This window comes from Archocentrus centrarchus, chromosome 12 (assembly GCF_007364275.1).
Source record: "Archocentrus centrarchus isolate MPI-CPG fArcCen1 chromosome 12, fArcCen1, whole genome shotgun sequence".
Taxonomy (NCBI): Eukaryota; Metazoa; Chordata; class Actinopteri; order Cichliformes; family Cichlidae; genus Archocentrus; species Archocentrus centrarchus.
In genome coordinates, this window is record NC_044357.1 from 10,637,564 (window position 1) to 10,663,552 (window position 25,989).

The following is a 25,989-nucleotide window of genomic DNA, read 5'->3' on the forward strand; positions in this document are numbered from 1 at the left end:
CACAGTTTGCAGCAGTGTTCTTAGCACTTGTGTGAAAGTTGCTTGAAAATTGCCAAATTATCCATGGAACATTCTGGAAAACACAACAGTCCTTGTTTTTCTCCTTTGAACATCTGCCGTGACTGTTTGTGGATCAGAAGGTGTTCTCGATTTCACGGAGTGTGAAATTGGGACCGTCTGGCAGACGCCAGCAGTTAAAGCATTAAAACGTTAATGATTCCTCAAAGAAATCAAAAGGAGTAGCTCTCTGTTTGTTTTGTCAGAGACTAAATGAAGGTTGGACACTGCAAACATTTGCTTCAAAAGAATAGGTAGTTCTCTTGCCTGCAGGCATCTGCATTTCATCTGCCCTTAGTCTTTTGTGCAGCGGTCATGAGACACTGAAACGGGGGGGATCAGCTTTCCTGGGATGCAAAATTTATTGTTTACACTTGTGTAGAACTGATTATAATTAAAAATCACATAGAAATATAGATTGTTAAAAATCTATGCAGTTTTTTATAATTAAAGTTGCTATAATGCAGGATAACTATATGTTCATACAAAGTCACAATATAAACCCTAATTCACCCTTTGGAGTGGCGTACAGTAAGAAAAAAGCAAAACCAATCGACAGCAGCCGACTGCTTCCAGTTAATCCTGTTAAAACAACCATAACAATAAGGCAATTTCTCTTTTAACTCAACACAACATTGAACACAACATGCAAACGTGTCATTTTAAAAAGCACAGGATGGCTTTTATGTACACAAGTAGGCCAACTTTGGCATTCAAACGCACATAATATACTTTCGCATCTTCCACTGAATAATTTCATGTTGTGTATTAGAGAAGGCCACTATTCAGAAATGCACACATTAAGCTATTAAAAAAAAAAAGAAGAGGGAGTTTTAATGTGTGCTCACCATAAGAATTATCATGGACAGTTTACAAGTTAAACACATAGTATATTCATATTTTAATAGAATATAACATATTCTGCTACAATATTTTAACACCACTGTATTACATTAATACTTAAATATTTAAAATACCTGTCAGAAAAGCTGAAAATAGTCTTTCATGCTCTGTGGTCTAGCAAACTAGGAAAGACAATTCTCAGCTACAAAGAGCAGCTAGCACAGAGGTATACTAAGAGTGGAATGCCTACAAACATATTGCATGTTGTGTGTATGTTCTGGTCCTATGATTCAGTAAGCAGGCTTGTAGATAATCTGACCAGCCAGCAGTCTGCGTTTCAGCTCCTTCCACAGCAGGCTCCTCTCTCTTTGGGATCCCTTCATGAAGCCACGGTTCTCTTGAGCACGGCGGGACAGATAGGGGATTACTTCGTTGACGGGGCCATATGGAATGTATTTGTAGACTGGAAAACCTGCTTGGCCTATTTTCAGATAAGAGAAGGACATTCAGTGTTCACTGTCTCCACCATGTGTGAATTTAGTGTCATGACTTTGTAGCAGCAGCTTAAAAATGCATGCAGCAGAGACATATTGTTTATAATACAATAATGAAGCTAACAATCGCTGATGAAAAGAACAAAATATAGGGTACAAAGTTGTTTTCACACATGCACTGAAGCCCTGAGCTTTTCCAGACATCATCCGACAGAGGCGCACGTGAGAACAAAAATGCCCGGTGCAGTCAGACTGGGTGTCAGACCGTCTTTAAGCACAAAGTCCATGTGATGTCCAGCTGTGCCCATTTCACAATAGTGAAAATAACAGTCCTGTGAAATCAAAACTAGTGAATGAACATCTTGTGCGCTGCCTCCTGCCACTCAAGTTGTGAGAGCACAGATAAGGTGAACGCTGGCTATGTGCTAAACTGTTCTGCAAACCAACCTGGGGTGAAATGACTGATAAAGCTCACTCAGTGTTCAGTGGAAAAAGGTGAACTAATGGTGCAGTAGAGACTACAGAAACATTTCTAATAAAAACCTTTTAAATTACAATAAAACATATTGAGGTTTTGCAGACATGTGACCACTAACCATGTGACTTTAATTTGTCAGCCATTTTGAATGTGTGACAACCATGGTGACAGTATTAGGATCAAGTGAATAAGGTCACAAAGGCCCCCCATTTTTCCTCAGCAACCCATCTGTTGCTAAGGAAAATTGTGTCTTCCCTGACTGATTGTTTTGGTCACTAGTATATTACATATATACATATATATAGTTTTTTTTTCCTATTGAGCGGCACATTCTTGGAATTGTCACAGTCAGTCGATGATACTGGCCGAGTGGAGTGTGAAGGAGTGAGGACCCAAATGCAGGATGCCGTGGCAGACCAACTTAAAGCAAGCAATTTTATTAAAGGTTGTATAAAAAAAAAAATCCATCAAAGGCAAAACAGAATACTAAAAGGGAACTGAGGAATCTAAACTACAAAAACATAACACTAGGAAACATACTGAAACCCAAAAGCTAGCAAAACATGAGGCAAAGAGACTCACTGGGACTGGGGAACAGATGAGCTGAGAAAGGACAAGGAGAGACTAAAACAATATATATACACACACACAGGAGGGTGATTAAGGGAAGTGGAGACAGCTGGGGAGAACGAGACACGGGACAAAGGAAGCATTGACTCAAATAAAACAGGAACCGCAATGAGACACAAACACATGAATGGTCTTAACACAAGAGGAAAGGAACACAGAGGGAGGAACTACACAAGAAACAATATAAACACAAGGCAAACCAAAAATCTTAGAATATTTAAATAAACAGAACATCGGTGGTGAATTAATATTCAAATATGATGTCATGATCTGAAGTGGTGTCCTTGTAAATTCCTGAGTCTATTGATTTTTTTAATATATATTTACATGTCTTTGTATGTTTGGGTTTTCTTTTTTTGTTGATTAATTTTAAGCTCTGAGACAACTTTCATTTTGAAGGCAAATCTCCATTTCTGGTTTGAATCGCAGTCTCCAAAAAAAAAAAAAAAAAAAAAAACTAAAGGGAGGTTTTTGGTGCAGCACCCCCTTCACAACCAGTTTCACCCAGTGAGAGCCAGCAATCTCCAGAAACCACTGTCAACTGTGTATCACATGCAATATGGCGGACAACTCTCGAGCAATGTGCACATGACATCACATCATGTGAGAAACCTCAATTCAAGATGGGCGAATGAGTAATACCGAGGTCAGACTACTCTTTTAGTGGGTTTCCCAGACATGGTTTAAGCTTAGTCCCAGCCTAAATAAATAAACAAATATTTTAACTGAAAAAGTTTATGATCTAGGACTAAATTTAAAATTAATCTCCTTTGTGTTGGGAGTTTAATCATCTGTAATCAACAAGATCACCTAAACACCAACTGAAGCAGCTGCTAAAAAAAACACTGGATTGTAACTTTTATTTTCTGCTTGGACAGTGCTTAATAACCTTCACTGGAACAGAGTGGCATTCTGTTCAGCTCAGACTAATATGACAGAACTGATGTAACATTTTCTAACACTAAGTTACAGACACTGACAACGTGAAGTGTTTGCTCTCAACATGACCTCAGACAGCTCGTGAGGTCAGTGACCGCCTGCACATAGGAAAATTGACATCTGTAGGGGACAACATTTCAGCGGTACATCTTTGGGCGCATGACTACGTGAGGTATGCCTTAGTGATTTGGTAACATGGAGTTTACTTTAGTATCAGTGCTGAGTGGAACATACCTAGTGGGAAGCTGATCTGGTCACACATCCCCAGCAGCTGTCCAAAGAAAACTTTATTCTCAGTGGGTGACAGACCCATCTCATTCATCCTGAAAAAACAAAAAACTGAGAATCACGTTTTAAAGGACTGTTACATAATCAGAGCTGGAGCGTGGTATCCCTCCATAGTCTGTTAACCCTATAGCTGCTTTGGAGAGTTTACAAAGAATGCTGTATTTAAAGTATTAGTTTAAACCGGCTAATCTTTTATGAATGAGATCTTTAAGGCTTTAGTGCATGTTCAAACTAAATCTGAATTGTGTCTCTGTAAGTGCCAAGCCCTTAAGCATTTTTAAATTCTTCTTGCAGAACTGGGACAAAACGTACTTGTCGAGAGTGAACTTCACTGTGTCCTCGTTGTGAGTTGCAACCATGACATTTGCTTTCCTGCTGTGTTCAATCTCCTCCAGCACATACTCCAAACACCTGGATAAACAGCAGGGCAGATGGTTAGGATTTATGCAATTTCTAGTTGAATCACCAAGTGGTTTGATAAAAATTCAAGACTTACTTATGATACATCCTGTTTGTGGCCTCATAGTCTGGGTTTATTGGATCCTCATATCCAATTTCCTTTGCTCTGGCCCTCTCTTGGTACATGTAGGCTCCGCGAACAAGTTTGGCACCAAAGTGCCAATTCTCCCGCCGAGACAGCTCAACGTCCAAGGTTACATTGTCATAGGCTTCCTAAACACCATTAACAGCAGAAACTTAAAAAAGCATTCAAATTCACCACAAAATAACACACATTTATGATAACTATCTGTTACATGCTGAAAAAATTGCATTGCTAATGTACACTAATTATTATTATTATTTTTTACATGCAGTTTGTATGAAAGGCCATTGCATTTCAGGGAAAACCTTAACTTGTAATTGTAACTTCCTCATCACAAGAATCACAAGAAAGGTGTCATAGTTATTTTGTCCTCTTTATACTGGCTCTCTACAGTTTAGGAGTTCAACTCATGATTTTGGTGACCACTTTCAGAGCTCTTTGTGGTCAGATACATCTCTCTATTAGCAGGCTTTTACATCAGTATGGAAGTAGCAGGTCTCTGAGGTCCACTCACCAAAGGTCCAGGCTAAGGACTGAAGGAGACTGTGCTTTTGAGCTTGTGGTCATGGAACTGTGCAAACTTTCCTGTATTTAGTCATTGTTTTATCTCTCCCTTTTCATCTTATACTGTGAAGCACTTTGCAGCTTTTGTTCTTGCTATATAAATACATTTTACTTACTGACAAAACACAAGTGAATCGTAATAGAGGAACTAGCACTAGTATTTGCCAGATTTGGGAATAATTTCTCAAGGGAGACATACTGACATGCCACAGTATGGAATGCACTCCTGCACAGAAACTTCCTGTTTCTTATAAAACATCCCATTTACTAAAAACTAATATTTAATGAAAATTTTCCTGAATAAAAACACTCTTAATCAACTGCTTAACTGTTACAGAATTAGAAGATGATATAGAAGTCATAATTATGAAATACGGTCTCCAAATATTTTTCCCCTCATTAAACTCAGTGCACTTCTATCGGTTAGTAAGTAGCAACAATCTTGGCAATAAATATTATTTCATTAGTTGGGTTAAACTTGATATAGGATCATTTATTGTACTGGGGAAACTGTAGTTTCACCTTGAGGTAACACTGGTAGGTGTTGAAAATAATTGGCTTTTCTCTGTTGAATTTCCTCTGCATTTCCAGGGTCAGGCGACTGATAGCTGGTCGAAAGTATGTCTGCTCAGCATCCACCATTAGCCTCACCCCGTTCTCTACGGCATGCTGTAGTGCACAAAAAAAAATATTAAAGCGTAAAACATAAACCGCAGCTTAAAACCATATCCCATCTTTTCTTTGTGCCCCAAACTTGTTCTTCTATTTCAGCTGTCACACCAAAAAAAAAAAAACTTAGTACAGGTATCTTGGTATCCTCACCTTGGCTAGAATATCCACTCTCTGCAGCATTCTCTTCATCTGCCTCTCTTCTTCTGCTGTGAATATATTCAACAAAGGCTCCAGGTGGCCAGTCTATACAACCAAAACAGAAAAACGTTGAGTCACTTGCCATGTACCCTCTTTATGATCAGAATAAAGCCACAAACTTAATCTCCATGTGACTAGCAGGAACAAGTTAGTATCACTGCCAGTAACATTTTGTCCATTTGTCAGCTCCCCTCAATCACACTGGCTACATAAGCAATGTTATATGGGAATTTCAGAAGTCTAGAGAGCCTAACTAATCAAATGTTTTACCTAAAAAGCAGATTTTTTTTGAGCCAGAGTGTTTTCATGAGGAATTCTTAGGCAAGACCAGTAAAGGTGCTGGCAAAAAGGTAGTTGAAAAAGGCATTAGGAGAAAGGGTGATTTCTGTTTGTGTTCAGTCAAGCTGGATAATCTCTTCCACTTTAATAAAAAAATGGCTGAACAAGCCTGGAGTGCCTGGATAACATCTTTCTGTGTGTTTACGAAACAGTGAGCAGATGAAGTGATTCCTGTGATCGTTCAAGCCAAACACCTTTTTACCTCTTGAGGCAGCATAGCTTATCCAGTAGTCAATTTTTCCCCCTCCATACCACCAGAAGGTCATGTGACGATGACTCACCTGAAGGTTTGGCACCATAAAGAGATTGGAGATCTTTGTTGTGTCATTTATTAAACTGTTCCAGTCCAACAGATCTATTGTTCTGGAAATAAGACACGAGAAGATAAAAACTGAATATCAAAAATGGATTACATTTGCATAAAACACTTAAAATTAAGTGTGTTGGAATATCTTGGATGCAGAATATGTAAGAGTGCAGTTAAATGTCCATCCTACCCTGACAAACCCAGCTTCTCTCCAGTAAACCAGTTATCAATGTCGTCTTTGGCTCCAACACCCAGCTGAGTCAAATTTTCCTACAATGAAAGCACATATTTCAGTTCATTATTGATAATCACAAATGTCTGGACATAAGTAAACATCTTAAAAACAACTAAAGATGACTTGAAGACATCAGCTGGGCACGGGCATGCACAAACCTGCATTTAACTAAAGGCTAGACACACCTTGAGTTGCTCCAGCTCCAGCTTTTGTTCCAAAACCATCATTTCAGATTTTCCCTGTTGCGCTGCGAGGAAGTTAAAGAACCGCCTCCATTTAACCAGGACTTCAGAAAACTGGAGCTGTTTGAACACAGACCAACATGTTATGTATATTTCAGTAGAGTTTGGGATAAGGTTACCTGAATAGAAGAATAATTTGTTAACAGAAAATCACACACCTTAACCAAATTCAAACTGTGACATTGAGATATAAAACCCACTGCCACTTTTCTCTGATCAAAACTTTTGAGTGATCAAGTAAAGGACCAAACCAGGATTTATTGTCCCATTACCCTGTAATGAGACCTTCAACTTGATCAGTTTTTCTGTTAAACTTCTGTGCTAAATTGAGGTAATTCAAGCCCTGTAACATTAAGTTTCAGATAACAATGAATTAATAAAAAAAGTTAATCTTACAAGGAACTGTGGGCGTCCCAGTGCAGTCAGTTTGATAGCAGAAAAGCCATCATTAGAGGCTCCACCTGAAATTGATACCAAACCTTTTGTCACTTGATTCATTTTAATTTAATTTTGTTAAATAAATATGTCATTTACATTCAATTATTTATGGTTTTTTTATACCATTAAAATTAGACCCAAACTCTAATTTTTTATGATTCTTATGTGCTTTTTTTTGCAACTTTGCTACCTACCAGAGGCTTTAATGCAGTTTATGAATGTCTCCATTTGGTAATCACATTTGGCTTCATCTGCATAGAAGTAGGTTCGTGCACTGATAACTCCCCCACGCCTGTCTCCAAACTGACGATGGGCCTTGTACTTCTTCTCACGATGATCCCTGCCTGAAGACAGAAGCAACTTTAAAAAAACTTTAAAATTAAGGTTCCCATTCCCCATCCACATTTTGAATTAATTTTATATCTTGATGATTAATAATCAGTTAGGAACCAAAAACCCACAGAAAAAGGAAGCAGAATTAGAGCCTGAACAATAACCAGTATTATCAAACCATACTGGTCCATCAAACGTATCACTGTTGGGATTTATTTTTACCACCCAATATTGATATTTAAAGTTATTATTCCTACTTCTGTTTATTTGCAACTAAACTGCTTTCTACACTGTAATAAATGCATATTGTGGTCTAAAAGTAGTAGGAAGATTTGAGGCCTGTTTGAATTGCTCTTATTTGTGTTCAGGGCCCCAGAAGCTCTGCTACCCCTCCCTAACAGTCTGCTGTGGCCAAGCAGGCCCTCTCAGACCATCCTCAAAGCATACTCATCTTCTGCTCTAGCCCCATGATGAACCTGTTGCTCATTAAATTCATGCTTAGGGGTCTTAACTCATAAAGCTGCCTTTTTTGGGTTCGTGTACAGGATACCAGTCATCCTGTTTGCCCATTTTTTGATTTATACTGGTTATAGGGATAATTCTGTCCAGTGGACCTAGCCGTAGGCTAACTTGCTGGTGTAGCACAGCCAAAAACTTTGGAAATGCAAATCAAGAAAGTATAAATCTGTCCATGCAACAGGTCCGGGGGCAAAATGGGCCTCATTTTCTCCCTCTTATCTGTTCATTCTCCCTCATATCTGGTCTGTGTAAGTGTGGGCAGTGTAAATCCTCCTCCAAGAGTGCCTTAGGATGGCCTCAAGGAGGTTGTGGCTGACAATTAATGTGATGAATTTTTCTCACTGTCTTGTTGATGTATTGAAAATGCTCCGGGATGTTTGTGCCTTTGACAGTAGAATTAATGGCAGTTTCTAATGAAAGTTTGCAAAGTGCAGACTCAGCACAAATCGTAGACAAAGAAAGGGAAAGAATATAAATACCACAGTTAGAAGAGGAGAAAGGAGGAGAAGAGAAGATGTAGCGACTGTCTTTGTCCGTGTTGTCCGTTTTTCCAGCAACTACTAAGGCACAACCTCCCGGGAGGGCTTCTTGCTTTTACTTTTTGCTTTTTGTCCTTTGTTTTTTGTGTTTGTATATTTCTAAGTACTAGTAACTTTTTGCAACAGAGCTTGCTCATCGCCATGGATCATTTGGACAGTTTGATTTTATTTGGACTCATACTTAACCTCAGCACGAGGAAGCCGGGGCATGATCAACAGGTTCTTTCTTCCTTTCTGTTTCTCTGTGTGTGTAACTCAGTCTTCATATGCTACTGGCTGTGTCTTTTTAACTATTTGTGTGCTACTAAGATGTCTAATAAACAGCCTGCGCCAGAACCTGCTCAACCCTGTGATTTGTTGGTAACTATGGTTTTAATTGGGTTTTAATTTGCTGTCAAAAAGGAACATGGAGACCCCTAAAATGTATCCTACATCACCTGTATTTTTTTGTCCTATATATGCACAAGATTTTTTTAGATAATTTATAAATGGTATCATCAGATAGTGTGTGCAGCACTCTCTGCATCACATGTAGCAGAGCAGCAGCATCACAGATGTGGAGATGGCAGTGCAGAGGAAAACGGCGTCTTCATGGTAACTTGCTGGAAAAATCTCTGAACAATCACCAATGAACATTTTCCCTTATTAATATAATTTGAACATACACATATGTACATATAAAAATAATAATGACCAATATATAGAAATCATGATTTATTTACTCTAAAAATTATCAGCAAGAAATCAGCTTTAGTTGGGACCTGGATAGGCTGCAAGATAACACTTGTTAGTTTTTTGTTTGTTTCTTTGTTTGTTTTTAGCTTTCCAGATAATATAAGTGTAATGGTGTGCTCTGTTTGAAGCAGTGCAATGTCCACGCTGCTGCCTTGACTGAATGATTTTGATTTTAAAGGAGTAGTTTTACCGTTGCTTTCTACAACTTCTTTAGTTCAGTACAATTACTAAAGACATAATAAATATATCAAAAACATGCTTTACTCTTTCAAAATTCACTAATTATTCATTTTAAACTAGCCACTCTTAATGCAATCAGTGTGCATGTAGCACATTAGCACTATTATTATCCTTAACTCAACTCCCATGGAGTCATATTAGTAAGTATAAAGATGTTTGTTTATCTCAGAGTCAGCACCAGGAGGTGAATTATACACACACATGTTAAATATCAGCCCCTTAACACAAACCCAGCTTCACCCCACAGCTGTGTTAACATTTCAGCCCCCACAAGATCCAGTTATAACCAGTACCATCCTGACTGGGCCACATAATGTAGACGCATAACTATGCATACTAAACCGGTCAACAGCTGAAGCAGCTGAATAGTCAGCAGTTCAGTCTTGTCAGCTTACTGCACTGCAGTTCTTTAGTCAGAGAAGCGTGTAGAAACAGAAATTGACACACATACCTGGACTTTCTTTCTCTGCCTCAGAAACACATGAACTGAAATAAAAAAAAAAAAAAGAGTTGGCATTAGAACAGTAAAAAAAAAAAAAAAAATAAGGCAACAACTAATTTTTCTAATCTCTATTGCTTTAAATCAGTTCATTAATAACACAGCATATTATACAGTAATAAGACCGTATGAGGCAGAATAAATGATCAGAGGAGAGTATGGAGAGTTTCCTTTGCTATCTAAACTGCTGACAAGTAAAGGACAAAAGGTTGCATGTTGATGAAAGACTTGTTGTGCAGCTAAAAAAAAAAATGACCTGCATTTCAAGTTAAGTTGCGACATGAGAGATGCATCAAGGAGCAAATGCAAATACTGTGCTGACTTTGGTGTCTGGGTTTAGAAGGGTCCTCATAAAGATTATCAGCCTTTATCATAAAAAGCAGTTTAGTTCTTCACGTGCCTACTTCTGCATGTTGGAATAGTCCTAAGTAGAACAGTATGTTATTTTCCACCACAGAACATTTTGCAACACTTGCTTGTGTGTCTCAATGTGCCTCCTGAGAGGAATTCTCATGACAACCCTTGAGGCCTTTCATGGTGCCCATCCCACTGCTGAAATACCATCTCAACCAATCAGAGAAGGGAGGCCTGGCTTAGTGAGCCAATAGAGGCCAAGCACTGTTTATCTCCCTGAGAATAAAACAAACAAATTAGGTTTTGGTTATGGTCTAATTGTTTGAGGGCAAATTTTAAAATATTATGACTCATACGGTTTCCATAAGAAGCCTAACAGAAGCCATGTGTGAGGTGACAGATAAGAGGACACTGATTTGAAAGTGCAGCCCAGTGGGATATATTTGACACTCTATGCTCTGAATTTAAGTGAAGGAGACTGTAGATAATTTGCAGCAGGATGACACATTACACAGACACAGGTGATGATTAAACTCTGTGTTTCAAATATCACAACTGCGTATTTTGTTACCTGCACCATGGTTAGTTTAACCTGCTAAGGAGCCAAGGGAAAGTGAGCTGAATGGGGCTCTGTCTGATTTCCCTGGGTTTTTAATCAATATTTCCTGTGTGGTGCAGTTATATACATCAAGTGCCTATATGTTTTATGGCTGGTTTTTATGGATTTAGTGAGCTGGGTATACAGCTGGTCATCTGACACACATTTATGGCATACATAAAGTTATGCAAACCACAATCCTTAAGGAGAAATTAGCCTACATGTGTATTTGTTACTCACTCCATCTCCTTCTTCTCTGCTTCCTCTTGTGTCAAGTCTTCTTCCACACTATAGTCCAAAATTGCCCCCACACCATAGGCCTCATTCTTCCGAATTAAAGGTTTGATGGTGTTGTGGTTTTCCCCGGCCACAAACTGTCCATAGAAGGTCATCTTCATCAGCTTCTCAAACATCCACTTTCCAAGCAGCTTCCTACCCAGATCCATCAACTGAAAACATGGGATGGAAACCAACAAGTTATTCTTTCTGAATAATTTACTGCCCATTTCACAAAGCTGTCACTAGTACAGATACATTTTCACCTTGATGTGTCAAAAGCGGAAACACATTCACAGCCCGCCAAGCCAGAAAACTAAGAGGCCGAAAGTTCATTCAACTTGGTGAAGAGGTGCACCGGTTTTGGTGCTGATCGTGATAGGTAGGTATTTGGTCCTAACTGAGGATGTGCGCTCCGGGCAGTCAGCCCAGTCAACTCACCTCTTTGTTTTTGTCAACCAGGATGTCAAACGTGCACAGTTTGAAGACCAGCAGACTCCGGAGCAGTTCAATGTTACCCTTGCTTTTATAGGCTTCCCGCGTGTTATCGAAGTCAATATGGATTTTATTAAGCTGAGAGTTTGCAACATTTTTGGTCTGACTGATGACTTCCACCGGCGCAGCTTCCACCACGGTGCACCCATCCATCTGCTGCTGCTCCTTCTCTTCTCGAGTTTTGGTGGATGCGACTGTTGAGCGACATCTCACAGACGAAACGGACAGTTTTCTGATGTTGCCGGAGTTTGCCCTGACCAAGGGTGCAACAAACTTAGTGTACGACATGCTCTCCTCTCCTTTCTGAACGCCAGTTGCACACAAACTGAGAGCCGCGGACTCTTTCTCGCAGTAGGGATACGTCGGGCGTTGCGTAACGAGCCCGCTCTGGTAAGTCAGAATTGGGAGGCGGTGCCCTGCCTCACTTGTTACATCACGCCCCTGATAGACATCACGCGTGAACCACGAACCCCTTCCAGGGAAGATCCCCGCCTGCTTCTCTTATAGATATAGGCGAGAGGCAGGCGGTTTTACACTGGAGGAAGTAATTATTTGATCACCTGCTGAATTTGAAAGTTTGCTCACTTACAAACAGATAAATAGTCTATATTTTTATGGTAGTTTCATTTTAATAGAGAGAGACAGAATTTCAACCAAAAATCCAGGAAAAACATCCCCTTCAACCCAGCCAGAACTCTGGCCTCACAAGACTGACTGGCCACTTGGCACACATATTACAATCAATCAATCAATCACTCAATCAATCAATCAATCAATTAAAGATACTCCTAAGCTCAACTCACAGAATCAGTTTCTTCTGTTCCAACACCTCCACCACCATCAGCGAGACCAAAGAGCTGTCAATTATTCAGAAATGCAATATAAAAAATGACCATCAGTCAACCTTGGCCTGGAGCTCCATCCAAGATCTTGCCTCATGGGGTGAAGATGATCATAAGAAGAGTGGTAGATGAGCCCAAACTATACAGGACGAGCTTGTTAATGATCTGAAGGCAGTTGGGACCACAGTCACCAAGAACACCACTGGGAGCACATTACACCGTAATGGATTGAAATCTTGCAGCATTCAGAAGGTCCCCCTGCTCAATAAGGTACATGTACAGGCCCATCTTAAATTTTTCAGTGAACATCTAAATGACTCAGAGAAAGCTTGGGAGAAAGTGCTGTGATCAGATGAAACCAAAACTGAGCTCTTTGGCGTCAACTCGAGCTGCCATGTTTGAAGGAAGAGAAATGCTGTGCATGACCCAAAGAACACCATCCCCACAGTCAAGCACAGAGCTGGAAACATTATGCTTTCAGGCTGTTTTTCTGCTAAGGGTACAGGATGACTTCACCCCATTGGAGGGGTCATGTACCGTAAAATCTTGGATGAGAACTTCCTTCCCTCAGCCAGAACACTGAAGATAGACTATGAATGGGTCTTCCAGCATGACAATAGCCCAAAATATACTGCCAAGGCAACAAAGGAATGGCTAAAGAAGAAGCACATTAAGGTCATGGAGTGGTCTAGTCCCTCCAGACCTCAATCCTTTAAAAAAAATCTGTGGAGGGAGCTGAAACTTACCCTCTTATTTCCTATGGAAGCAATAAGGGTATACTTAGTTTTTCACATGACTGTACAGGGTCCTGTGAAAACATTCTTTTATATTTTATATTGTATATTTTTGCCAGAGTTGATAATCTAGAAGCGGATGTAATAAAATCTTTATGGTCTAGTATTTCCTAGTGATTGCTCCCAAGTCATCATCACTTGATTAGATTTATAAACTTCTCAGCTATTTACTGATCCACTTTCAGGAAAACCTGAAATGTACATGTTGCAAGTCTTGGGATTGAACAAAGGCATTTCTAGCATCTCTGTGTTTGTGGTAGAATTGATGACATCTGGCAGCCAGAGAAACCAAACCAGGAAAATAGTTTATCACACACTCAGACTCTGCCTCTACCTTGATTGTTCTCAAACTGGAGATATTTCACTACTTACCCAGTGTTTATGTTTTGTACAGTATTCAGGAATACAGGGTAACGTAAGCAGCAGATGAATTAAAGAAAATGTAGCACTATATGGTAGCAAAACCTTAACGCTATAGCAATTTTTAACCAAAAAGTAGCAACAGAACTGAAAGGAAAATATTAGGGGAAAACTAAATATTTCATCATAACATTTCATTTTGACTTAGAAAGCAATAACAGATATGATAACTGACTGAGGCTGATTAACTTTTAAAACACATCCATGTTGTAATTTAACTCATCCCCATGAGTCACAATCTTTACACCGGTAAGGAGCAAGCCTTTGGATATATTATATGATTTGAAAAAGTTATTAAGCCTTAGAGATGCAGACTCATCAGTGCTAAGTCATTTGCTGTTTTTTTTTAACAGCAAATAATATCTAATTTCACCCTCTATGCATTTCTTTTATGCTAACTATTTGTGTTCTCGATATGTGTTAGAATATATGTGGGTTTTTTTTTATTAATCTCTTCCACCTGCTCCCTACTCTCACTACAGATCACAATGTCATCTGTAAACATCATAGTCTACAGAGACTCCTGCCTGACCTTATCTGTCAGCCTGTCCATCACCATCACAAACAAGAAGGAGCTCAGAGCAGATCCCTGATGTAATCCCACCCCCACCTCTACCACACACCTCACCACTGTCTCACTGTCCTCATACGTGTCATACTTCTCTGCCACTCCTGACTTCCTTGTGCAGTACCACAGTTCCTCTCTTGGCACCCTCTCATATCCTTTCTCTAGATCCACAAAGGTACAGTGCAACTCCTTCTGAGCTTCCCTATACTTCTCCATAAACTCTCTCAAAACAAATCCATGCTGCTGGTCACTGATCATCACTTCTCTTCTTAACCTAGCTTCAACAACTCTTTCCCATATCTTCACAGTATGGCTCCTCAGCATTAACCCTGTAGTTACTACAGCTCTGCACATCACCCTTGTTCTTGAAAATCAATACCAGTACACTTCTTCTCCATTCCTCATGCATCCTCTCACTCTGTTCAAAAAAGTTCACTGTTCTCTTTCCTGGACATCTCCATTTCCACAGGTATGTCACCTGGACCAACTGCCTTTCCACTCTCATATCCTCTTCACAGCTGCCCTCGCTTCCTCTTTTATCCTACTGTGTGTTTGTTTAAAAGTATCATTTACCCAAATGTCTCTGGACTTCCTGATTCACTAACTGACCTCCATCCGTCCTCCTCTCTCTCTCATTTCCTACATTCATTAATGTACTGGAGCTCCTGTCTGGAAGAAGGCAAACATCTCCCAAAGGCAGGGGGCAGCATTGCTGTAACAGTGGCTACAGGCTGCCGGAAATGGGAAACTGCAGAAGAAGAACGTAGCCGCCTGTAAGTTTGCTAATTTACGCGGAAGCAGTATAGCGTGCTAACTGGCCGCATTAATTCAACAAACAGGCACATTTACCTGCTCTAAAAGGTAATCACAGAGATTTATTCATTTAAATGTTTTCTTAAAACCACATGCATTTATTATTCTCTTTTTGACTGCGAGAAATGCTTGCAGCACGTTGTAGCCGAAGCAGTCACTTTAGCCCGACTAGCTGACCGACCTTACGTTACCAACAAAGAGACTGTGCTGGTGTCGCAATTGTAGGTGTGCAAATTATAATCTAGGGGTCAGTTTCGAGATACAGAGGTCAAGGTGAATCGCACGGTTGAAAACTCCATGCTACAAGGCTTCTTTAAAAACAAACAAAAAAGACCCAAGCTGCTTTTAATGTGAGCAAACCCATCGTTTACATCCGCCTGTAGCTAACAATAGCCATGCAGCCGCGGACTACTTTAACGGGATCCACGGTGTTGTTTTAGAGTAAAGCAACAGTGAACGGTTGAACGGAGCTGGGTTATAGTCCCTCCACCCTAAGGTTACTTTGAAATTAACTCGTAACCGTTCAGCTCCCAGACAGCAAACAGGTTTGACAGGTTCACATCTGCTTGAGTAAACGGGATTTTCAAGGCCCCGAAAATGCCTTCAAGTCTGGGTACACGTATCGGATGAGGAAAACACCTGTCACCAGCTGTATTACAGTCACCCTTGTTATGAATACTACATTGAAAATATTATCCGTGGTTTATATTAAGTTTTATCCTACTCTGTGTTTGTTTAAAAGTATCATTGACCCAAATGTCTTTGTGGCTTTAAAGAAAAAAGGTTGCTAGCCCTGTCAGTACAAATGGTCAGTCAGCTTATAATGCACATAGGGGGTGGCGACATAGCCTCAAGATTATATCACAATATTTCAAGGAAATTTGTGATAGGGCAGAATAAATCATTATGTTAATCAATTATTAAATCATTTACTAACAGGGACCTAATGTTTAATATTTAAAGGGGAAATGAAACACTATATTTATAAAGGCTAATTTACACCATGGAGCCCTACTCTAAAAAATAAAAAATAAAAATAAAAAACTGTCGGGTTTAACACTGTCTGTGAAGCTGGATTTAAGAAATAAGTGTTTAAAGTTAAAAGGTTGGATGGTGGTTGCTCATAGACTCACATTGGTTTATGTTCACTAACTAGTGACAGAATCGCTAATGGGCTCGACACACGGGGAGCGACAAACGACAGCGACGAATGGGTCGCATCGCCACTGGGGTGAAACCGAACACACGGGACGCGATAGCGACGGCAGCTTTGCGAATCGCGCTCTTACGTCACTCGTCTCCAAGAAATGTGATTGGTTATGAAACTGGAGGGATTTAGACATTTTCAAAGCAGTCCGTGTCAGACACGGGAATAAAGATGAGGAGTCTGAAGATTTTATTGGAACTGACAGAAATCTTGCTGTTAAGTCTCCTCTACAAAAGAAAAAGACAACCTCGCGTTCATCCTATATTAGCACAAAAGTCCTCTCTATCCGTCTGTTTAACGTTAGTCTTGCACCAACACGTTCTCATACGGCTGCCTTTATGTTTAACTCGATAATCACTGCGTGAAGTGTCATATAATATAGGAAAGTCAAACACAGCTAAAACGATGCTTTCCTTCCTGCTGAAAGTGGTTGCACACTGCAGTGTGTAGCATACTCTTCGCTCATTGGTCAGTCAATGAAACTCTTGCTGATTGGTTTAGTGCCACGCGACAGCGACAAAAGTAGAACATTTTCCAACTTTGTTGTGTCGCGTCGCCTGGTCGCGTGTGCACGTCTACGTGTACGAGCTCGAAATTTCACATGCACGAACGTCGCCGGTCGCTTAGCTGGAGGAGGGCAAGCGATTGTCGCCTCATCGCACAAGCTCCATAGGAAATGAATGGAGAGCGAGCGACGTCGCTCCCCGTGTGTCGAGCCCCTAACTCGGTGGAAAACAAGAAAACTAATAAGCAGCCTAAGGAGGTCACTTTTGTATTGGCCCTGGCTGCAGCAATGAGTTTTATATTTAAAAACCAAGGATATACTGTCAACTTTCACCCTCTGTCTCTTGGAAAAAAGTGGCTGTCGTCTTCGGGTTTGTAGAGCACTTCATAAATGAGGACTGTGTGGAGGAGAACGTGAGTCAGGCACACCTGTGGTTTAATGGTGGTTACACAGGGGAAAAAAGCTTCTTTTGGACGCTAGAAGAATGTTTACTTTTGCTCCCCCTGAGTTCTCCGTCTTTATAACAGCTCCACCTCTTTGCACTTGTGCAGACAGACTGCACGTAAAACAGCTGCCTGCCTCTGTTGTGTTATCAGTGTTTTTGTTGAAAAACTGGGGCCTTCATGAGCATAATGTTGTAATGCTTTGTATTCACAAGCATTCTCCTAAATACTTTTCTACTGCAGGTCTATATTTAGTCACTAACCAGGGATTAAAGTATAAAAAATATTCTGATGGGGAAGGGGTCCTTCCGGTACCAAATGCTTGCTAGTACTAATATTGGCGCTCACTAGCAATATGTCTATGGTTATAGTGATCCATTCTGGGAGCTGAAGTAGAGAAAAAATAACAGCTGGTGGGTGTCTAACTCCTGATCTACACTCCAGTCCAGTAGGTGGCGGTAATGCAGCTCTAAGCTGGTTTGCCCACCGCCATTAAACCCACAAGAAGAAGATGACAATGACGGATAACTTTAATGTTGCTAATGTGGGTGAAACGCTCCACTTAAACGGAGATACCTGAGCGCTGCAGAGTTTAAATGAAGCATCAAAAAACAAATTTGCGTCTAGGATTTTTCATAATCGAGTTACTCGAGGAATCGTTGCAACCCTAGTTCATGGGACTGACAAGCTGGAGTCAGACACTCCCTTTGATTTTCCCTCATTGGGTCGGGTGTACAAACTGAGTGGTGCAATTAGCTGACAAAGCAGATGACCACAAGATGCAATCAGCACTATGTTGTGCAATAAAAGCCTCATTCCCCAAGCACATCCAAATCCCCAAGCTTGTCTGTCCGGTGAACCACAGGTCTACCCAACTCAGACTGTCCTTTCTGGTTACGTACATAGGATCAATGCAGAAGTTGAATTCAGGTCTTATAGCTGTATTTTCCCGTTTTACTGGAGCTAGCCAACAATGAAGAAGCACTTAACTGCTTAAGAGACAGAGAGTGAACGTGGACAGTATGTCTTTGGTCTTTAACAAATGTTATTGCTGCAGCCAGGGGACAGTATAAAAGTGACCTCCTTAAGCTGCTTTTTAGTTTTAGTTTATTTGTTTTCCACTGAGGTATTAGCTCTGTCACTAGTTGTCTATGAGCAGCAACCACCAACCAACCCAGTGACGTCACATTCTGTACTGGCACAAGATGGCGCTACACATGTTGTCAAAACTTTAACTTTAAACACTTATTTCTTAAATCCAGCTTCACTGTGTTAAATCTATAATATTTTTCAGAGCAAGGCTCTATGGTGTAAATTAACTTTTATACATGTGTTCATTTTCCCTGTAATAATTTGAAGGAAATTTATAAGGCAGAACTTCCCTTATTGTCATTGACAATATGAAAAAAATACAGCATTTATTATTGTGAACAAAATGAAGGACATTTTCCAGCCTTCTTTTCCAATGAGCTGCTGTCTTTGACGACAGACTACCTAATTCAAAGTACAATTGAGGATTTATGCTTCAGCCAGAAATCTACACCATAACCTACGTCAACCAGAAACCCCTCCAAGCCCTACAACACAACCTGACGTGCACCTCCCGAGAAATGTAATGATGCGTCAGGTTGACACAGCCTGCAGTGATTATGATTGGCCTGTTCACCGGTGTCGATTCCTCCTGTGCATTTCCGGCTACTTTTTCGCACAATTTTTGAATTTATCAGTAAGAAAATTGCAATCATCATCTTACTATAAGGAAAAATAATCACTGCATCAATATAAGGACTCACAAATGTCAGTAAATTGCTGGAGGGCGATTGCTGAAACTATTTGAATAGATGTGAGGGGATGGAAAAAGAAGTGGAAAAACTAGAGGGACAAATATGGTTGCACTCCCAAAAAAAAGAAAAACTGACTGAAACAAAGAGCAAGGATCCAGGAGAGGGAAAAGTCCCAGTGTTTTATTTGTTTCTGTCAGCCGGCACCAGGACATAACCACATGGTAATTAACATGCGCCTCACACACGCAAAAATGGCGGCAACAACATCAGCCATTTGCGTCGGTTACATTGTAGCTCTACAAAGATTCAGTGCACAAGTTTAAATCAGGCCTTGATCTATTGCCACAAGGTGTCAGCAGCACTAGCATTATAGTGTAATAATAGTGACATTGCATAAGTCAAATGTGAGCACAAAAGTAGCATTCCCTGGAAATTTTTAGTGAAAGAATAACATAACTTTGGTTTAACAATAACCAGACTAAACTTCAGAAGCCTGCGCAATGTTGTCACCTAATAAAATAGAAACTGAAAAATATTTAATACCTTGGATGTTGTATTACAGGTTGAGTTTTTTAACTAGTTGTCCTGCTTTTCTACCATGTTATGTCAGTTATGAGTAATTTCCATCCATTGTTTGCTCTTCTTATCATGTGGAGTACAACTACAACTAGCTGCTAGTGTCTCCTCCTCAGTACTTTCATAGCCTGGTTGTACTTGATGATGTGCTTTAACTGGAATAGGTTTGTTTTTTGTTTTTTTAATATGTATTTTGCAACGTATTGTGCTTTGTTCGGGGTCTGACCTCTTGGAGCCAAACCTTTTGCATACTGTTGGCTCCCTTTTTAGGTACAATACTGTGCAAAAGTCTTGAGACACCATTCATTTTTTAAATACATTTTGTGCCCAAGGAGCCAAACCTTATTTTTTTTAATGGTCTTGAGCAGTAGTTCTCCATGCTTTCTTAAGGTCTTTCAAAGTTTTCCTTTGGACACTGGCTGCTTTCTCACTTATTTTCAGTCCAGCCTTTGTACCTGATCATTTTCACAGGACTGTTTTTTTCCCTTTTGTTTATTAAGCCACTTAACACTGATCTATGAGTCATTCAATCATAAAAAAAAAATACCCAAGGGGTGAACCAGAGTTGTTTGCACATAACAGAAAAGTTAACAAAGAGCCAATTTTAAATTGTATTTTGAGGCACTTTGTTACTACCAGATTGTTGTTAAAATGTGTAATTTGTTCCCCTGTCTTTTGTTGAATCTATGAAAAATGTCAAAGACAACACAGTTTGACAGGCATAAGATAGTAGTTTTATACCAACAAAGTGATTCCCAAAAAGCCGTTGGCTGAAATCCTGGCATGGTGTGCAGTGTCTCTTTAAAAATTGAGGAAACTGGACAAATGGAAGACAAAAGACGTGGAAAGTCTTAAAAAAAAACTGTACAGAAGTGGAGCAGTATCTAAAAGTCACATCCCTAAGAAATAGGAGGCTATCCAGCAAAGACCTGAGAGATGCATCTGAACCTTCAGCTGATCCATCTACTTTTTACTGAATCCTCATCAGGAATGGTCTCAGTGGAAGGATGGCCGGCAAGAAGCCATTATTAAGGAAGGAAAAGAGGGATAAAAGGCTGAAGTGTGCCAGATTACCTCAGAACTGAACTGAAAATCAGTGCCAACAGGCCTTATGGAGCAGTGAAGCCAAATTTGAAATTTTTGGTTCAAATCATTAATATTGTGTTGGAGCTTGTCAAAACTGATGGAATTATCAATGCACAAAAGTACAGGATTTTGATCTACCATTTAATACCACCTGGAAAGTGTGATTGGCAAAAACTTCATTTTTCAGCATGACAATGATTCCAAACACTCTGCCAATGCACTAAGAGCATATCCGGATAAAAAAAAAGACACAATGGCCTCCCCAGAGCCCAGCCCCTCAACATTATTGAAGCAGTGTGGGATCATCTTGACAAAATGGAACAAAATGCAGCCAACCCCCAAAGAGGAGCTTTGAGTGTCCGTCAAGAATCCTGGAGAGTTATTCCTGGACACTACTTAAAGAAATTACAAGAAAGCTGCCTAAGAGCGTTCAGGCTGTCCAGAAGCCTGTTAGAATTGCACAAATGCTGTTTTTGCCTTATATACTGTATTTCCATGTATACTGCATGTTACAATAAATCAGTGCAACTGTTTTCCTTGCAAAAATAGAAAGAAATTAGGTCTGGCTCAAGACTTTTGTACAGCACTGTACTAAATTATCATGGGAAGCTGACATGCTCTTCTTGGTCTCAGACAGCCTTGGGCTAGTGCTATGTCATTTATGTAGAAAGATTACACTTCTTATTGTGTAAAGATTTATGCCATTATTACATTGGATAATATGATATGGCAATGCACTTTTTTGTGACATAGAATCACATGCTTGCTTAATTCACATCAAAAACAAATCTATCATTTCCTATGACTTATGGAAGCCTTCAGGAAATATGCTTTTATCACTGATCAGTATATATCAAAGCCTACACACACACTGAAGTGATATGTAATAAGTGGGACATCTGTGGCTGAGGAGTTGAGTGGGTCATCCACCAATTGGTAGGTTGGTGGGTTGATCCCTGACTGCTCCAGTCTGCATGTCGACATGTCCTTTGGCAAGATACCAAACCCCAAATTGTCCCCACTGGATTGAGAGTCTGGCAATTAGAAAAGTGCTTAAAGGCAAAGAATAAAAGCATTGTTTTTGCAGTAAAAAAAAAACAAAAACAAAAAACACCAGTTAATTTACCATTTATTGTTTGCCTTTTAGATTTTTTTTTCTACAATATGCTTACAATCTCACTTTGGAGAGCACAATTCTGTAATCATTAAAAGCTTGTTGGTCATTCATTACCATGTGTTTTAAAGTTTTCAGGCTTGGATCCGAAGTCCTGTGCCATTTTCTTGAGCCCATCATTTACTACTATCATGGCTTCATCCCTGCTTTAGAGATTTATTCTTGTGTAAATTAAGGAATTGGCTGCGGATGGACTAAGTTTTGGATTGGAACTAGGAATAGGATAAGGACCACTTCCACAGCTATTTGTGAAAGCAAGAAGTGATCTTAAAGTCTGCAGGTGCCCCCCTTCTTTTGTGTCAGCAGCGTTGCCTACACAGCCAACATGTCTGATGGCCGGATCTATGTGGGGAATCTTCCCATGGATGTCCAGGAGAGAGACATTGAGGATCTCTTCTTCAAATATGGAAAAATTCGTGAAATTGAATTGAAGAACAATAGAGGGACTATCCCTTTTGCCTTCGTCCGATTTGAAGACCCACGGTGAGTTTTGCGGATGGTTTTGGCAACTCGAATCACACTTCCCTTGTTGGACACCTTAAATTTTGTGGTATATCGTCTCCAGTGACTGCCAGCAGGGGATGGATGGAGACAACATATCCAACCTTTGTCCGCTAGGCGTACTTTGGTAAGGAGTTCTTTGCTCTCTTCTCTTAGGGATGCAGATGATGCGGTCTATGGAAGGAATGGATATGGATATGGGGATTCCAAGCTGCGTGTGGAGTATCCTCGATCTAAACCTGGCCCAATGGGAGGTGGTGGAGGTGGACCTAGAGGAAGGTTTGGACCTCCAACTCGAAGATCTGAATTCCGGGTCATAGTGACTGGTAGGTGGACGTCATGAGTCGTAGCCAGTAAATATTTCTGTCTCATTCGGTGCGGCCTGGAAATCAAGGGGACTGGTAGGAAGGTGGACATAGGAGTCTTAGGCAGATAACTTTCTCCCATTCGCATGCCGGACTGGAGAACAAGGGGACTGGTAGATGGACGTCATGAGTCGTAGGCAGATCTTTCTCTCTTTCTCATGGCGGACTGGAGGACAAGGGGACTAGTTGAGGACCTCATGAGTCATAGGCAGATATGTTTCTCTCTCTCTCTCATGGCGGATTGGAGGTCAAAGGGACTAAGTGGATGAGGTCATGAAAAGCAAAACAGTAAAGTGAAACCGGTCATGCTGGCTGAGTAACCCCAAACACCGGCTATAGTGACTGGTAGGTGTAATTTTGTCATTGTGTATCATTAATTATGTGCTTTGTCAAATGTTGCTACAAACTTTTATTAACACCAAAGAAATAAAATCTAAAGTTTCACATAGTTCACCTAAAACACTGGGTGGAGAAGTGGGTCAACTTATATCAATCAGGAGACTTGCAAAAGTAAAATGACCTGTTTTTCCCTACTGACAATAAAGATGACTGACCATCTGAGTGTTTTCAACTATGGGTTTGGCATTCAAGAGTTATCTTATTAAGAAGTAACTGCTGTGCATGGAAAATGTCAATGATTGCTAGAGCTATGCTGAATGGGAAACGCCTCAGATGGCCCACAAATCCAGTGTAATCTTACAGTATTTTTAACATTAACCAGGAGACTCTGTAAGATTACTGGCATTCATGTAGCAATTTACAGGAAGGGGAAAAACAGTCTTCCACTTCTCCATCATCTTCAGGTTTCAGCTGGTGTAAAGCTCACATGCCATTTAAAAAAAAGAGTTACGCTTTGGACAAGTGATGAAACCTTTTTAGATTTAAAATTAGGCAAATTAAAGAAAGGATGTATGCTTTGTACACATGATTTTTGTGTTTTCCTGTTCTAGGGCTGCCACCATCTGGGAGCTGGCAAGATCTGAAGGATCACATGCGTGAAGCAGGAGATGTTTGCTTTGCAGATGTGCAGCGTGATGGAGAAGGTGTAGTGGAATTTCTCCGTAGAGAGGATATGGAGTATGCGTTGCGCAGATTGGATGGGACTGAGTTCCGTTCACATCAGGTAAGTTCCGGTGATGATGAGATTTTATTGTTTTGCTGATGGTTAAAGGTACAAATCTCATTCACTTGTCTGGTTATTTCTTGTTAGGGGGAGACTGCTTACATCCGCGTGTATGAGGAACGAGGTACTCCCAACTGGGATCGATCACGATCCCGTTCCAGATCCAGAGGTCGCTATTCTCCTTACTATAACAGAAGATCTCCCCCTGCGCGCTACCAGTCTCCTCCCCGCCATGCTATGTCACGGCATAGCCCACCTCCGAGAAGACACCTTCCGCCACACCACAGCCCACCACCACGTCATTACCGGTAGAAAGGAGCATCATTTAGAAGAATTGGATTAATTTTTTTTGTAATTCTACATTAGATTTTTTTTTTTTTTTTTTTTTTTTTTCCTTTTCTCCTTTTTTCTTTTTTTAAACCTCAGGCCTCCTCGTAGGACACACCATTATTATTTCTTGATTAAAAACATTCCATGGTCAGGAACCCCTGAACAACCTGCTCCTTCCCCATAGCCTTAAAGATTTCTTTTGTTTGTTAAACACCCATGTGTTATCTGGAAACAGAATTATTTTTTATTTTTTGTGAGATAACTATTTGACCATTGTGTAACATTGGAGGTTTCTTTTATAAAGAAATTTAGGGTTGTAATTTCAAACATTCATAGGAATCATTTCACACAATGTTATACTGTCAAAGTACACATTTCTGCAGTCTGCTCCTCCTTGAATTGACATAATTTAATTTTTTATGTATCACATTTTGGTAGCTTTAAGTTTGAAGGGATTTTTTTTTTGGCCAAACCAAGAACCCATAAAGCTATTCGGTATCGTAAAATTAGTGAACCTTTTAACGTAACATGCTGACTGTGAAATTCAATTGTCCTTTAGTTTTTGTTTTGGTTTTTTTGTGTGCGTGTGGGCTGCTGATTGAGGTGGCCTATACGTGGACTATAATTTGTATGCATCTCTAATGTGGGGGTTTTTCTTTACCAATAAAATGCAAACTTTTACTGTGAAAGTTTATTTTCTTATCCTAAGGCTCATTTATTACTCCTGTATTCACTGAGGTGAAGGTCAAAGCAGATGTTTTAGCTGCTGTTTGGATATTATTGACAAATGTTCTGGGCTACTTTGCTTGGATACCCTGATTCATTATTGAATCATTTATTGGCAGGGTGCTCAAAAGTATAATTTGTTTAAAATCTCTTCAAATCAAAAGAAAAAATTCTGTGAGGCCTTCACAGGCCTCCAAAATCTTTATAATCACAGCATTTGGCCCATAATGCAATGATTGGATGGGCTACCTGCATCACACTGCTTATGCATTCAAATCCACCGAGTGGGGCCTTTCTGTGTGGCGTTTGTCCTCCCTGGGCCTGTGTGGGCTCTCTCCAACAGAACAGAGATATGCATGTTAGGTTACTTGGTGATGACAAATTCACACCATGGATATGAATGGTTGTCTCTCTGTGTCAACCCTGCAGTAGACTGGCAAACTGTCCAGGATCCATCGTCTCTCGCGCCCTGTGACAGCCGGGATAAGCTCCAGATAAATAGAAAATGAATGCATGGATCTAAAATCCCACTGAATATAAAGTACAGTTAGACAATTAACAGTAGTAGTTTTGCCTCTGGACACGACCACAGTGGATTTTAAATACAATGTAATTGACGTGCAGACTTTTAGCTTTAATTCAAAAGGTTTACAACAATTTTGCATGAACTCTTCATACATAGTCCCCCATTCTCATGGGCTCAAAAGTAACTGGACATTTGAGGTCTGCTGCCTTGGTATTTTTTGACAAATGAAGTAGAAGTTGTGGGGTGGATTCCAAGGGTAGCTTTTCACTGGAATTAACAATATCAGGTCCAAAGAAATGTAAGTGAAAACATTTATCAGAGTGAGAGCAAAAACGTTAGGAGTGGCCAAA

General features: G+C 40.1%; 2 protein-coding genes across 5 annotated transcripts; one reads left to right on the plus strand and one right to left on the minus strand.

The window, feature by feature from the left end:
* Nucleotides 1–207: 207 nt before the first annotated feature.
* On the minus strand, nt 208–15,206 carry prodha (proline dehydrogenase (oxidase) 1a). Of its 2 annotated transcripts, none has more exons than XM_030742174.1 (14): nt 11,803–12,144; nt 11,326–11,534; nt 10,086–10,120; nt 7,463–7,612; nt 7,227–7,291; nt 6,774–6,890; nt 6,544–6,623; nt 6,328–6,409; nt 5,660–5,752; nt 5,360–5,506; nt 4,226–4,401; nt 4,042–4,140; nt 3,676–3,764; nt 208–1,381 (listed from the first exon to the last, which is right to left on the minus strand). In XM_030742174.1, exons 1-14 carry the CDS (start codon nt 12,142–12,144, stop codon nt 1,191–1,193), a joined length of 1,875 nt encoding a protein of 624 aa, XP_030598034.1. In that variant the 3' UTR covers nt 208–1,190. The 2 variants fall into 2 exon arrangements, with proteins under 2 accessions (XP_030598034.1, XP_030598035.1); XM_030742175.1 differs by lacking the exon at nt 11,803–12,144 and adding an exon at nt 15,090–15,206 and having other exon boundaries at nt 1,191–1,381.
* srsf9 (serine and arginine rich splicing factor 9) lies at nt 15,185–25,076 on the plus strand. Of its 3 annotated transcripts, none has more exons than XM_030742176.1 (5): nt 15,185–15,341; nt 22,375–22,551; nt 22,726–22,895; nt 23,885–24,057; nt 24,145–25,076. In XM_030742176.1, exons 2-5 carry the CDS (start codon nt 22,394–22,396, stop codon nt 24,367–24,369), a joined length of 726 nt encoding a protein of 241 aa, XP_030598036.1. In that variant the 5' UTR covers nt 15,185–15,341; nt 22,375–22,393; the 3' UTR covers nt 24,370–25,076. The 3 variants fall into 3 exon arrangements, with proteins under 3 accessions (XP_030598036.1, XP_030598038.1, XP_030598037.1); XM_030742178.1 differs by having other exon boundaries at nt 15,223–15,341; nt 22,372–22,551; XM_030742177.1 differs by having other exon boundaries at nt 15,234–15,341; nt 22,349–22,551.
* Nucleotides 25,077–25,989: the final 913 nt, after the last annotated feature.